Source organism: Balaenoptera musculus, chromosome 17 (genome assembly GCF_009873245.2).
Source record: "Balaenoptera musculus isolate JJ_BM4_2016_0621 chromosome 17, mBalMus1.pri.v3, whole genome shotgun sequence".
In the NCBI taxonomy this organism is placed as follows: Eukaryota; Metazoa; Chordata; class Mammalia; order Artiodactyla; family Balaenopteridae; genus Balaenoptera; species Balaenoptera musculus.
The window spans coordinates 81,051,296-81,067,604 of NC_045801.1; the positions used below are offsets into that span (position 1 = coordinate 81,051,296).

Sequence of the window (16,309 nt, forward strand, 5' to 3'; positions counted from 1 at the left end):
AATAAGGCATTCAAATTTTAACTTGTTTGGCAATACATTCTCTTCCTAGAGGCCAAATCCTTCTAGGTTAGTAATCTCCTTTTTAAAGATTTCTCGGAAGATCAGTTTTCTGATTCTTAGAAATACAGGCTCCTCTGAGATCAGTATGACTTCCTGACTATCCTTTCTTAGTTTACTTATTCCATAAATATGTCCTGATTACGTGTTTCCTGCTCTACCTAGCCAAGCACCAGGTGCCAAGGATACGAAGAAGGCAACAAGCCATGTCATGGCGGGCCTTACAATCTGATCAGCAGACGGGCAAACAGATAATTGTAAAATGGGTTCAGAGTTGTAGTCAAGAATAAAACCTGTACACTGTTGATAGGTAGAACACTCAAATAAGAGGATTTGGGTATGGGCTCATTACTTGGCCTACAGAGATAATTGAGTATTAATCATAAACATACAGCAAGGATACCAACATTATACAAAGAAGAAAACTTCCACGTATGACAGGAAGACAATTCATAACAAGGGACATACAGGTACTTCACAAGAGCCCTGACTTATCAATGACTAGACACATAGATAGATAGGTAGGTAGATAAATTATAAATTCATATAAACACACATTTTTTTAAATTCGTAAACTACCTATACTCAGAAAAGTCAGCAGCTCCTAACACATCTGTGATCTTAAGAGAAATCAAGATCAGCTGTTAATCACCATTATGACTACATGTTATATAATTTACCAATGTATTATCTCATAAAATTATATTCACTGATCATTTCACTACATTATCTTATTTTATTCTAATAATATCCCTTTGACGTAGAAAGAACAGGTATCAATACCCACCTCATACATTATAAAATCAGAGCTTAGAGAGAGGTTAAGAAAATTCTCCAATATTGTATAACTAGCCAGATGAGGAAACAGTTCTTGAAAACAGAAAGAACTGAGCACGGTGTATGGCATTTAGTAAATCTTCAAGAAATGTTAGTCACTGGTGTTACTGATTCTGTTAGATTTTTACTTGCACCCTATGCTCTTTCCACAATGATTGAAGGATCTCATTTTAAAACATATTATATACATTGTCACTACCAACTACTTTGTTTTCCTATAGGTAGCTGTTTTTCTACAGGCACTAATTATTTCTGAATACGTGTGTGTGCAAGCAGTATATATAACAGCAATTTAAAAAAAATTATCATAATCACATATATGCCAAAGAATCTCTACTTTATATATACGCAAGCCCTTCTTATCATTCTGTTTACATGAAGTAACTCATTTATACACCCCCTCTAAACAACACCACAAAAGGAGGTACTACTGTCATCTTTATTTTACAGATGATGAACAGAGACACTGAGTGTGCAGCACCGCAGAAGGTGAGACATCTGCTGAGGGCACAGCTGGATGCACGCCAGGCAGTCTGGCCCCAGAGATCACAAGCTTAGACTCATGATGTACCTACTGCCTCTTCAAGAATACTTAACTACTTAGTTCCCCAAAGTCTTAATTGCTTTGTTTTGGTGTTGTGTTAAATTGAATAGACAGAGATGTTTTCCTTTGTTTTATACCATATAAGACTCTGTATAGTATGTTTGTGAAAGACTGAACTAGAATAATGAAAGTTTGAAAAAAAAAAAAAGAATACTTACTACTTAAAGAACTAATCCTAACCCTGAACGAACTTTTTGGCCAACCCAATATAATAAACACAAGAAAAAAAGCAAAACACTGTGTTCTTTGCACAATGATTTAGATAATTATTTGCCAAATGTTGGTTTTCAATCTTATGAAATTTCTTCAGAGAGAAGAAAAAAAAAGACAAAATACAATCTGAAAGAAGTATATAGTTAATGCCAAGCCCTAGAATCTCACAAGTAAACTGCAGGAATTACAGGATGAAAGATAGAAAAGCAAGAGTAAAAATGAATGCAGAACAGTTCTCCACAGGCGGGAGCATCTGAAACCGTAATAGAGAATCTGCATTTCCACCTTGGTTTTAGTCATAGGGTCACAGGATACCTCTGCTCCAAGAATTCCTGCAGGGAATTCTGAGCTGGTGCACCATACTTAGGAATGGAAACACCATGACCTCTAGTCAACAATCATAATTCTAGTAAAAAACCTCTCGTACACTAAAAAAAAAAAAAAGGTTCGAGAAGGCTCTGCTACAATACATGCAAATTAACTCTTTTTTTGTTTCCTTTTTCTTTTCAATTTTATTGAGATATATTTGACAAATAAATCTGTAAGCATTTACAGCGTACACTGTGGAGACTGGATACATGTGCGCATGTTAAAGGACCCCCCCCCATTTACTCAATTGACAGATCCACCTCCTCACATATTTTATCTTTTTATTTTTCATGTAAACATTCAAATTCTACTCTCGGCAAATTTCAGTTGTACAGGCAGTGTTCTGAATAACCATCACCCCATGTTTACATTAGATCCTGCTAACTTGTTCACTTTATGACTAAAAGTTTGCATCCCTTTTGTACGAATATATTCCCAGAAGTGGGATTGCTGGATAGTATAGCAGATCTATTTTTAATTTTCTTAGGACCTCTGTACTGCTTTCCATAGTAGCTGCAGCAATTTACACTCCCACCAACAGCACACAAGGGTTCCCTTTTCTCTACATCCTGGTCAACACTTGTCATCTCTTGTCTTTTTAATGATACACATTCTGACAGACGTGAGGTGGTATCTCAATGAGTTTTGACTTGCATTTCCGTGATTATTACTGATGTTGAACACCTTTTCATATACCTGTTGGTCACTTGGATGTCTTCTTTGGAAAAATGTCTATTCAGTTCTTCTGCTCATTTTTAAAATCAGACTTTGATATTTTTGCTATTGAGTTGTATGAGTTCATTATGTATTTTGGATATTAACCTCATCAGATATGATTTGCAGATATTTTCTTCCATTCTATAGGTTGCCTTTTTCATTTTGGTGACAGTTTCCTTTCCTGTGCAGAAGCCTTTTAGTTTGATGTAGTTCCATTTGTTTATTTTTGCTTTTGTTGCCTTTGCTTTTGGTGTTAAATCCCCAAAATTCATCACCAGCACCAAGGTGAAGGAGATTACCACCCATGTTTTCATCTAAGACTTTTATGTTTTCAGGTCTTCCATTAAAGTCTAATATATTTTGAGTTGTTTTTGTGTGTGGTGTAAGATAGGGGTCCAGTTTCGCTCTTTTGCATGTGGCTGTACAATTTTCCCAACATTATTTATCGAAGCGACTATCATCTATCCATAGTATATTTGCACCTCCATTGTCGTAAGTTAATTGACCATATACGCACGGGTTTATTTCCGGACTCTCTATTATGTTCCATTTAAATACGTGTGTTTTATACCAATACCATACTCTTTCGATTACTACTGCTTTGTAATATAGTTTGAAATCAGGAAGTGTGATGCCTCTAGCTTTGCTCTTCTTTCTCAAGACGGCTTTGGCTATTCGGGGTCTTTGTGGATCCACATACATTTTAGGATAGTTTGTTCTATATCTGTGAAAAATGCCATTGGAATTTTGATAGGGATTGCATTCAATCTGTAGATGGCTTTGGGCAGTATGGACATTTTAACCATATTAATTCTTACAATCCACGAGCACAGAATATCTTTCCATTTACTTTTGTCTTCCTCAAGTTTTTTCATCAATGTCTTATAATTTTAAGTGTAGAGATATTTTTTACCTCCTTGGTTAAATTTATTCCCAGGTATTTTAATTCTTTTTGATGCAACTGTAAATAGGATTGTTTTCTTAATTTCTACTTTGGATAGGTTTGTGGTTAGCATATAGAAATGCACCTGATTTTTGTATACAGAGATATTGGGGATTCAGTTCCAGACCACCACAATAAATTTAGTATCACAATAAAGCAAATCACATGAACTTTTTGGTTTCCCTGTATATATAAAAATTATGTTTACACTATACTGTACTCTATTAAGTGTACAATTATGTCTTAAAAAATGTACATACCTTAATTTTAAAATAATGTTATTAGAAAAATGGCATAGAAACACAGGGTTGCCACAAACCTTCAATTTGTAAAACAAACAAACAAAAACGTACAATATTTGCAAAGCGCAATGAAGCAAAGCATAATAAAATGAAGTATGCCTATATTGATTTTTGTATCCTTTGCTGAATTCATTTATTACTTCTAACAGTTTTTCGGTGAGTCTTCAGGTTTTCCTGTATAATATCATGTCATCCGTGAACAAGTTTTAATTCTTCTGATATTTGGATGCCTTTTATTTCTCTTCCTCGCCTAATTACTCTGGCTTGGATTTTCAGTACTATGTTAAATAAAAGTGACGCGAGTGGGCATCCTTGTTGTTCCTGATATTAGAGGAAAAGCTTTGACTTTTTCACTGTTGAGTATGGTATCGGCTGTGGGCTTGCACTTTGTGGCCTTTATTATGTTGTGGTACATTCCCTTAACACCCAATTTGTTGAGATTTTTTTCATGAGTGGATGTTGATATTTGTCAAAGCATTTTCTGCATCTATTGAAATGATCATATGATTTTTTTTCTCCATTTTGTTAATATGATGTATCATGTTGACTGATTTGTGGAAGGTGAACAATCCTTGCATCCCTAGAATCAATCCCAATTGATCATGGTATATAATCCTTTTAATATATTGTTGAACTTGGTTTGCCAATACTTTATTGAGGATTTTTGTGTCCATGTTCTTTAAGGATATTGCCCTGTAATTTTCTTTTCTTGAAGTGTCCTCGTCTGGTTTTGGTATCAGGGTAATACTGGCCATGTAAAATGAGTTTGGAGGTGTTGAGTTTGGAGGTGTTCTCTCCTCTTCTATTTTTTGGAAGAGTTTGAGAAATACTGGCATTAATTCATCATTGAATATGAGACAGAATTAAATAGTGAAACCATCTGTTCCGAGACTTTTCTTTGTTGTGAGGTTTTTGATTACTGATTCAATCTCCTTACTAGTAGTTTGTTCAGATTTTTTATTTCATCTTGATTCAGTCTTGGTAGGTTGAATGTTTCTAGGACTTATCCATTTCTTCTAGGATGTCCAATTTGTTGGTGTATAATTGTTCATAGTAGTCTATCATGATCCTTTGTATTTATGTGATATCAGTTGTAATGACTCCCTTCTTATTTCTAATTTTATTTCAGACATTTATCTTTTTTTGTTATATCCAGGTAAAGGTTTGTCTATTTTGTTTAGCTTTTCAAAAAACCATTAATCATTTCCACTAATCTTTTCTATTGTCTTTTCAATCTGTATCATATATTTCCTGACTGATTTTTATTATTTCCTTTCTTCTACTAACTTTGGGCTTAATTTGTTCTTCCTTACATGATTCTTTGAGGTGTAAAGTTAGGTTGTTCACTTGGTATCTTTCTTTTTTTTCCTTTAATGTGTAGGCATTTAACACTATGAACTTCCCTCTTAGAACTGCTTTTGCTGCTTCATATTAGTTCTGGTATGTGGTTTTCCATTTTTATTTGTCTCAAGGTATTTTTAATTTCTCTTTTGATATCTTTTTTGATCCACTGGTTGTTCAGGAGCATGTTGGTTTTTTTTTTTAAATTAATTATTTATTTATTTTATTTTTTGGGCTGTGTTGGGTCTTCGTTTCTGTGAGAGGGCTTCCTCTAGTTGCGGCAAGTGGGGGCCACTCTTCATCGTGGTGCACGGGCCTCTCACTATCGTGGCCTCTCTTGCTGCGGAGCACAGGCTCCAGACGCGCAGGCTCAGTAGTTGTGACTCACAGGCCCAGTTGCTCCGCGGCATGTGGGATCCTCCCAGACCAGGGCTCGAACCCGTGTCCCCTGCATTAGCAGGCAGATTCTCAACCACTGCACCACCAGGGAAGCCCAGGAGCATGTTTTTTTAATCTCCATCTATTTGTGAATTTTCCAGTTTCCTTCCTTCCTGTAATTGTTTTGTTCCAAACCACTGTGGTCGGAAAACATGGTTGACATGATTTCAATCTTCTTAAACCTAATAAAACTTGTTTTATAGCATAACATATTATCTATCCTGGAAATGTTTCATGTGCTTTAAGAAGTGTATATATCCTGCTGTTTTGGGATGGAATGTCCTGTAAATATATGTTAAATGCATATGATGTAGTATGTCCAAATCCAATGTTTCCTTATTGATTCTCTGGATGATCCATCCATTGTTGAAAGTGGGGTATTGATGTCTCCTACTATTATTGTATTTCTAACTCCCTTCAGGTATGTTAAATTTGCGTTATATATTGAGGTGCTCCTATGCTCGGTGCATAAGTATTTACAATTATTATATCCTCTTGATGAATTGATGACTTTATCATTATGAAATGACTTTTCTTGCCTCTTGTTACAGTTTTTGGCTCAAAGCCTATATACTCTGATATACGCATAGCTACCCCTGCTTTCTTTAAGGTTTCCATTTTCATGGAATATGTTTCTCCATCCCTTCATTTTCAGTCTGTTTCTGGCCTTAAAGGTGAAGTGAGTCCCTTATAAGCAGCATTTAGTTGGGCCTCTTTTTTAAAAAGTCCATTCAGCTACTCTTTGTCTTTTGATTGGAGAATTTAGTCCATTTATATCTAAAATAATTACTGATAAATATGGATTTACTGTTGCCATTTTGTTAATTGCTTTTTGGCTTTCTGTAACACCTTTGTTCCTTTCTTCTTCTCTTCGTCTCTTCCATTTTAATTTGTTGATTTTCTATACTGGTGTGTTTTGATTCCTTTCTTTTCAACTTTTTTGTTATCTATTATAGGTTTTTACTCTGTGGTTACCACGGGGCTATATAATACACCTTATATTTATAACAGTCTACTTAAAGCTGAAAACAACTTAAGTTCAAATGCATACTAGAATTCTATATATTTACTCTCCCCCACTCTGACATTTTATGTTTTTGATGTCACAATTTACATCTTTTATCTTATTTATCCATTAACAAGTTATTGTAGCTATAGTTATTTTAAATATTTTTGTCTTTTAATCTTCATACTATATTTAGAAGTGATTTACCCACCACCGTAACATCATTAGAATATTCTGAATGTAACTATATATTTACATTTGCCAGTGAGATTTATCCTGTCATGTTTCCTGTTACCTTTAGCATCTCTTCTTTTCAGCTTGAAGAAGTCCCTTAGCATTTCTTATAAGGCTAGATTAGTGTTGATGAACTCCTTCAGCTTTTACATATCTGTAAAACTCTTCACCTCTCCTTCAACTCTGAAGGACAACTTTGCTGGGTAAAGTATTCTTTGGTTGGCATTTTTTCCCCTTTCAGCACATTGGATATATCATGCCACACCCTTCTTGTTTGCCAACGTTGTGCTAAAAATCCACTGATGGTGTTACTGGGGTTCCCTGGTACGTAACATGTTAATTTTCTCTTGCTGCTATTAAGATGATCTTCTTTAAGGTTTTTTTTTTTTTAAATAATGACTTTTTAATATTTATTTATTTATTTTTGGCTGTGTTGGGTCTTCGTTTCTGTGCGAGGGCTTTCTCTAGTTGCAGCAAGCAGGGGCCACTCTTCATCGCAGTGCGCGGGCCTTTCACTATCGCGGCCTCTCCTGTTGCGGAGCACAGGCTCCAGACGCGCAGGCTCAGTAGTTGTGGCTCACGGGCCTAGTTTCTCCACGGCACGTGGGATCTTCCCAGACCAGGGCTCGAACCTGTGTCCCCTGCATCGGCAGGCGGATTCTCAACCACTGTGCCACCAGGGAAGCCCGATCTTCTTTAACTTTTAATAATTTACTTATGTGTCTTGGTGTGGGTCTGTTTGGATTCAACATACTAAGAACTTTCTGGACTTCCTGGATCTAGGTGTCTGTTTCTTTCCCCATAATAGGGAAGTTTTCAGCCATTATTTCTTTGAATAAACTTTCTGCCTGTTTCTCTCTTCTCCTTCTGAGGCCCCTATAATGCAAATATTGGTCCACTTGACGGTGTCTTTTAAGTCCCTGAAGGTATCTTCAGTCTTTTTCATTCCTTTCTCTTTTTGGTCCTCTGTTTGGATGAATTCTGCTGCCCTGTCTTTGAGTTCACTGATCCATCTTCCACTTAATCTAGTCTGCTGTTGAACACCTCTACTGAGTTTTTCAGTGCAGTTATTGCATTCTTCAGGTTTGTGATTTCTGTTTGGTACTTTATCTTCTCTACCTCTTACAATTCTCACTTTGTTGATGCATTATTCTGCACACCTCAGTGAGCATCTTTATGACTATTATTTTGAACTCTTTTCAGGTAAATTCACTTATCTCTCTTTCATTAGCTCTGTTTCTGGAGTTTTTCCTTGTTCTTTTTTTTTTTTTTGGAACATATTCCTCTTATTCTTCATTTTCCTTGACTCTACGTGTTTAGGAGAACAACCTTATTGTTCAGCTTGGCCTGAATTCTTGGTTCTCTGAAACTTTTGTGAACATCCAAGCTGCCTTCTTTGTTCTCAGTGGCTCCCAGAAGTTGAGAGTATACCAAAACCTATCAGTGTCCCAAAGGGCAGAATCTCAGTCAGCACCTAGATACAAGCTGACTGGAAGCTGGGCCCTCAGTCAGCAGCTTTTAAAGTAGGCAGGGAAACTTATTTAAGGAAAATACTGGGAGCTGGGCATTTCTGCCTACTCCCTCTAAGCTGAGCCCTTTGGGAATAGCCAGAAAAGAACTGTTTCTTTTTTTTTTTTAACATCTTTATTGGAGTATAATTGCTTTACAATGGTGTGTTAAGAACTGCTTCTTTGTTTGCTACTTTCTGGTGGGATCCACAAATGCCAGCCCTGCTAGCCATCAGAGACAGGCAGTCAAGAAGTGCTTCTTCTGGGTGGTAGCAGCAAAAGCTGCTACCAGAATGCCAGACATGTGAAAAAGCCTCTTCTAGGAGACACCATCAACCCACAGTGATGTAGAGGGAGAGCAAGAAGATGGCACCCGCTGCCTCCTGAGTCTCTGAGGAGACTGGCAGTCAGCACCCTAGATGTGTGCTAAGTTAGAACCGGATCCTCAGGCAGCAGCTTTTAACATATGCAAATAGGCCTCTTCTGGGCAAAGACTGGGAGATGAGTGTTTCTGTCAGCTCTGTGTGCTGAGCCCTAGAGGAATGGCCACGGGGAGTCCTAGCAAGCCCATTAAGAACTACTTCTATGTTTGCTGTAGTCTTGTGGGTCTCATGGACACAAGCCCCTTTGGCTTTTAGAGCTGGGTGTTATGGGGGCTAGTGCCTCCAGTGAAAGTCTTAAAAGCTGGGGTTCTAGATATTGGATCCAAACTCTTTGCTCCTCACAGAGAAACCAGGAGTTACAAGTTCCCTACTGATTGTTATGTCACTGTGCCAGGGGTGGGGTTTATGGTGAGAGGGTGTCTCATGTCTTAGCCTTTCCTACCCATTTCAACAGGCGTACTTTCTCGTATGCCCGATGTATAACAATCACTCCATTTCTGGATTTCTTTTAGAGGGAACTGCCTTGAGTATAGCTGTAGATTCAATATGTCTATGGGAGAAAGTGAGTTCAGGAGCTTCCTATGCTGCCATCTTGGACTGGAACCTCCAAATTAACTCTTTTCAATATAGTCTGCTAAGTTAGTCACAGATAAAATCCAAAACACAAGTGGAGTGGAAAAAAAAAAAAGATAAATTCACTAACCAAATTAAGATAGTCTAATTATCTTTTATATAAAATAAACAGATTGGTACTGTATCTGAAAAGATTACTGGCATCAATTCAACAAGGCTAAACATTTCTACAAAGTATGAAGTGAAAAAGAATAAAGATTCAAAAACATTCTAAGTTCCAGAAAAAAAAATCATTATAATATTTTTAATAAGCTATACTAGGTAAAGAAACTAGGTAAAGAAAAAATAATTTAAATAAATATAGTTACAATATTTTCAAGTTTTGCTCTCTGTCAGATACAATAGACACTGTGAAAAAAAACTTGATCATAAGACCGGGGTAATATGGCTTTATTATTGACAACATAACTCAAATATCAAAACAATGTTGCACAGACTTTCATTAGTTATGCCTCAAACAGTGCCATGAATCAAAAATAAAAATAAACAAGGAAGAAAGCCCAAAGAGACTGAATTAACATTTCCCTGTGGGGCAAACCACAGGGAGAGAGGGCCAGTGTTCTCCAGCCTTGAAATGCCAACTACTTAACTTGATCCTTGCTAGCTAGTCCTTATCAGGTTAAAAAAAAAAATCTTTTAATCACTGCTATATTCATGCTACATAATGAAAATCTATAACTTACACCTGCTTATTTCCTTAGTAGCAGTTTTATTTTCCTCAGGCCCCCTGTTGAACTTCTATGACAAAAGTTGGTGATCTTTCCCTGTGAGGATCATCAAGATGTCTGTATTCTCAGCCTTTTCATAAGACTTCACGTCAACAAATCAAACACTTAATGCGAAACTCTTTCTTCAATCATTACTAGACAACAAGCTAAGCGATTTTCTTAACTCTCTAAAACATGATGCTCTAAACACATATGAGCCAAAACATGTAACCCTTTCCCCTGCTTCTGAAGCAGGTCAGCAAACAGCCATCATGTGGCCATCGTGGGCCTTTTGGTCAGTTCAGTAAAGCTCCTCCTACTGTCAACAGAAAGTCTTCCAGTTTGATGCCCGAGACAGACAACCCTAATCACACCAACCTCTCTTTTAGTTTTTCAACACAGTAACTTAAAAAGAATATCCACAAAATAGACATCTCTTAGTTATCACTTAGAAATCACAAGAAGAAAACAATCATGTGCATATTGCTGGAGTTGCTTCAGTCGCCGGCAAAACCCGTGTCCTCAACCTCTTCGCATGTTCTCTTTACCTTCCTGCTCCTCCCCTGAGGCAGGGACCTTAAAAAGCAGCTGTCTTTTCTCCCTCCCCTCCACCTGACAGGCATGAAGGGCCTGGAAGGGGCAGTCCTGCTCCTCACTGAGGCTTCCAGGCCATCTTGCACCTCCCTTATATTCCAGGAGGCAGGGAGGAGAGGACATAGACCATCTTCACCCCAGGGAAGGCACCTCCACAGTTGTGCCAGCAACTCTTTGGAGGCCTTATCTTCTGGCTTCAGGCCACCATTCTTGTTGATTTCAGTGCCTGCCAGGCTTCTGATACCTCAACCTCCTCATTCCTTGAAGTCCTCTCCTCCAAGACTGTGTGTCCTCCACCTCACCTCAGCCACTCATCGCCCATGGTCATCCTCTAAATCTCAAGGTTACAAACCGCCTCCCTCCATTAATTCACTTCTGAGCACCAGTCATTCTTACCTGTGCAGCTCATGACCTCTAGTGTCATGACTTCAGAAGTGTCTGACCAACCTCTCCCCAGTCCACGATCAGATGGTACAACCCCATCTCTTTGTGCTCTACACCCTGCATGTTCTCATTCTGACCTTACCCAGTCTAGATTTCATGGTCCAATATCACAATCACTCTCAGGACTTTTATTGACTGGTTTCATCATACTCAGTGGACAATCCCACACTCTGTTCCACATCTGCAGGCCCACGGTTCAATCCATGCTGACTAGTCAGTCTCAAACTCAATTCATGATGACCACTCCCGCCAAACAATCCTACTGCAATTCCCTAGTTCATTCACTCCCCCACTACATGACCATGTCATCTACTCTCTCTCCTCATTCCTCCAATATCATCTCCTTTTCCTTACTCTCAGCTGATGAAGACACTTCCCGTTTCACCGAAAAAGTAGACGTGATCAGAAAGAACTTGCATGAGTTCCCACTGCCACATATATCTACCTGCACCTGAAGAGACTCTGCCCTCTCACCTGTCCATGGATGGACTAACTGTGCTCCTAACCCAGGACACCCCTCCATCTGTAAACCCCTTTCACCAAGTCAGACACAACTCCAACAGTTATCCTCTCTTTCCCCTGCTGAGGAACTTTCCCATCAATATATAAAAAATATGCTCTCATTCCCACTCATAAAAAAGAAATCTCAATCTCCAAATTCCTTTCAATTAGCAAACAGTTCTCTACATCCCTTAAAGCAAAACACACAATGAATTTTCCATGCATGCTGTCTTCAGTTTCTCTCCTTCCATTCTCTCTAAATCCACAGCAATTTGACTTTGCCTGACCATTCCACTGAGAAGGCTCTATACTCCCTGTCCTCCACAGTGCAAACCCAGCAGCATCTGTCATAGCTGGCTGCTTTCCAGGACATCGTGCTCTCTTAGATTTAATTCCTCCCTCAGTAGCCTCTTCCTCTGTGACTCAACCACTGCAGAGTGCCTAAGACACAGATTCTGTGACAGATTCTCCTTTCAGTGTGCATTTGATCTAGGAAATGACCCAGCTCATGCCCTAAAAACCATCTGGACACTAAAGATTACAAATTCACATCCAGCACCAACCTTGTCATGTGAAGTCCAGACTCGTACTCCTACTCAGATATATAACGTCTAACTGAACATAGTCAAAAACCTCATGATTTCTTTCATCAATGTCTTGTAGTTTTCACTGTAGAAAACTACAGAAAACTGTAGTTTTCACCTCCTTGGCTGACTTTATTCCTAAGTATTTTATTGTTTTTGATGCTATTATAAATGGGATTATTAGTGTCTCTATAGATACACTACTGATTTGTGTATGTTAATTTTGTATCCTGCAACTTTAGTGAATTTGTTGATTAGATCTAACAGTTTTTTGGTGGAATCTTTAGGATTTTCAATATATAAAATCATGATAAAAGAAACAGAAGACAAAACAAATAAGTGGAAAGATATCCCATGTTCATGGATTGGAAGAATTAATACTGTTAAAATGTCCATAATATACAAAGCCGTCTATAGATTCAATGCAATTCCTAGGAAGAGTCCAGTGGAATTTTTAATAGAAGTAGAAAGAAAATCCAAAAATTTGTATGGAACCACAAAAGACCCCAAACAGCCAAAGAAATCCTGATAAAGAACAAAGTGGGAAGCATCACACTTCCTAATTTCAAGATAAGCTATAAGATAAAGCTATAGTAATTAAACAAGTATGGTACCAGCATAAAAACAGACACATAGACCAATGGAACAGAAAAGAGAGCCCAGAAATAAATCGATGCATACTCAGTCGATTAATATCTGACAAGGGAGCCAAGAACACCCAATTGAGAAAAGACAGTCTCTTAAATAAATGGTGCTGGGAAAACTGGATATTCACATACAAAAGAATGAAACTAGACCCTATCTTATACCATTCACAAAAATTAACTCAAAATGGATTAAAGACTTAAATGTAAGACCTGAAATCATAAAACTCCTAGAAGAAAATCAAGGAAAATAGCTCCACGGCATGGGTCTTGGCAATGATTTTTTGGATATGACACCTAAAGCACAAACAACAAAATCAAAATTAAACAAGTGGAACAACATCAAACTAAAAAGCTTCCTCACAATTAAGACAAGTAAGACAAGTAAATGACTGTTCACAATAATAGACATGCCATTATGCTTGAACTTGAACTTACGCAGTGCTCTATGTCAATTAAATCTCAATAAAACTGAAAGAAGATAACACAATATGTATAAAAGCAGATCACTATTACTAAGGATACAGAAGAACTTCCTATGTTTAAAAAGTAATTGGGAGGCAACTTGACACAATACAGCCGACCTACAGAATTGACCACACAAATATAAACTTTTATACACTCCCCCAAAATGTATGCATACAAGTATAAAAGCATTTGAAACTCCAATTTTTGTTTGGGAGTATGAAAAACTCAAACCCCAGGTAACTGTGAAAAGAACTTGTACAGTCAATGTACAGAGAAAGCAAAAGACTAACAACCTCATCTCCCGCAAAAAAGCCTCATGATATTCCCACCAAGGAAAACCAAACCAAACCATATGATCCCCTCACCACCCTCCTACCTCAGCTCAGGAAGTGTCAGCTCTGTTCTTCCAGCTGCTCAATAAGTCACATTCTCAGAGGCTTCCCTGATCCCCTGTTTAAAATAGAAATGTCCTCCCCTTCCTCCTGGCCATCTGTCCCTCTTTTTCTGCTTTTTCTCCGTAAAGTTTATTTCCTTCTGACATGACATCTACTTTACTTCTTGGCTCCTCATCAGCCTTCCCCTCAGTACAGGTAGAGCTTTCATTGCCTTTGTTCACTGCTGTCCCTCCAGGACATGAAACAGTGCTTGGCACACAGCAGGCCCCCAACAGGGTTGGGAACATGACCTTCTCTAATTGCATAGGATCAACTTCAACAAAGACATTTGAATTCCTTTAATTTGCTTCCTTTCCTGTTTTCTCCAGAGACTATTACAAACCATCACCATATTCATTTGAGGCTGTAACTTCTTCACTTTGGGCATAAGGCCTTCTGTCTTATTTTATGTTAAAAAAAAAAAAATACAGTGAACAGGCATCAATTGACTCACCATGCTATGTCCATCCCACTACACTCGGTCACATCCTTTTACTTTCCTCTCCACTCCTTTATTCAAGACAGGCCCCCCTCTCCCACTTCCTTTCCTGGACACTGAGAGTAATTATTCCTAACCTCTCTGCCTCCACTGGGTCTTCCCTATTATTCTCTAAATCCATCTCACCTTTTCTCTGAGATCTCTTTAGACAATGGATCCCAATCAAGCCTGATCAAACTTGCAACCTAAGCTCCCCACCCCCTCCTGCCTTGAACCCCAGCTTCCAGCAGAGGGGTCACAGCACCACCTCCACAACTCGAGCCCCTCACCTCCTGCCCCACCAGTCCACCAACACTGTCCAACACTGTCACTGGGCTCTCCTTGGTGTGCATCGTACTTGCCCTCCTTGACGCAGACATACCCTAAACAGATCTAAAACCGTGTTCTTCATCGCCATGTTTACACTTTCTACTACACTCCTTTTTCCTTGAAACTGTCCATTAAGTCTGCTTTTGTGGCACTGTTTCCCACAAGTTCTCCTTCTCACTTTCACTGGGGTTTTGTTTTCACTGTTTTGTTCTAATTTAAAACACAAAGAGATGATGTACAACACAGGGTTGGGACACGTCCCCCTACATGGCACACCCCAGGCCCCTTCACACGTCTTGCTGGGCCCTCCATGGCCTGGCCCCTATGGTTCTTCACACACACACCAGCCAGTTTCTTGCCCATGAATCCTTGCCCGTAAGTCTTTGCATCTGTAAGTGTTTCCCTGGCCAACCACAATCACAAAAGTAATCTCAATAGTCTATATTTCTATTTCCCTCTTTTAGACATGATTAACTCAAAAACAGGAACAGTCATTTACTCGTCTTAATTGTCTAAGATAGCACTTGGAACACGGGTGCTCAATAAAATTTGATAAACCCAAGCAACCAATCTCCATTAAGGAAAACAGTCACATAAGCTGGTTATGACTGAAACAGTGAAAGCTCAACTTGGATGAACAATTCCATAAACAATCTCCAGAAATTAGAACTCCATAACTGCTTATCAGAATTATAATTCTATTCTGTCAATCTTCCTTCCCAAGTAAATAAGTATTTTTAAATTAACATTGTAGGTATTTGGGCTTTTTAAGAAAGAGAAAAACTTTAAAAAAGTATTTAAAAAGGTGTAATTTAACCTTAAAAGCTTCTTCTTCTTTGCTGAATTTTCTGGAGTCTTGGGAAGCTTTGTCTCTTTCTGGGGTGTATGCAAAATGGTCTCTGTAGATTTTACCCTCGGGTTTATCAGTCTCTCCATAACCTGTCTTCCATCTGATCCAAAATCCACGTGGTATTTGTGAGAGGATTCTGAATCAATGAACAAGACATTCTCCGACTCATCATCTTTTTCACTATCTGATGAATACTCTAAAATTTCTGTAGGATTTGTCTGAAAAAAATAAAAATTAAGAGAAATGCAATTAAATTTGGAGAACTCTTTATTCAAATTCACATTTATACATGCCTATTATTCTATTCCCTTATGACTATATTCATTGAAATAACTTTGTAGACATAGTATCTGTAGCTTAAACTTCTATTTTGACACAAAATCCAAACTAAGTACGCCATATACCCAAAGACAAGAGATTAAATCAATTGTAAGCCAGGCACTATCTCACAGAATCCACCAAATTCAGTACAAATATCTCAATCTTCCGTCAATAAACTAAAAGAAATGTACCACACATATGTCAGTCTCAAAAACTGAACTCATAACACCAACCTGAATGGCCATTAGTCAATCTAACACCTATTGGAAAAAAAGTATTGTTTTGATTTTGAATTTTAATATGGGGTAAATAATATTCACTATTTGTTAAAAGCCAACTATAAAGAAAATTGCCTCTTCAGGTGTAAAC

General features: G+C 38.0%; 1 protein-coding gene across 2 annotated transcripts in view; it reads right to left on the reverse strand.

The window, feature by feature from the left end:
- The window catches only part of SPIDR (scaffold protein involved in DNA repair), a 229,963-nt gene extending 214,130 nt beyond the window's left edge, over window positions 1–15,833 (reverse strand). For both annotated transcript variants that reach the window (XM_036829918.1, XM_036829919.1), the window contains exon 1: window positions 15,587–15,833. In XM_036829918.1, coding sequence (XP_036685813.1) covers window positions 15,587–15,705 — 119 coding nt within the window. In that variant the 5' untranslated portion in view covers window positions 15,706–15,833. The remainder of the gene's footprint in view (window positions 1–15,586) is intronic.
- Between the last annotated feature and the right edge of the window lie 476 nt (window positions 15,834–16,309).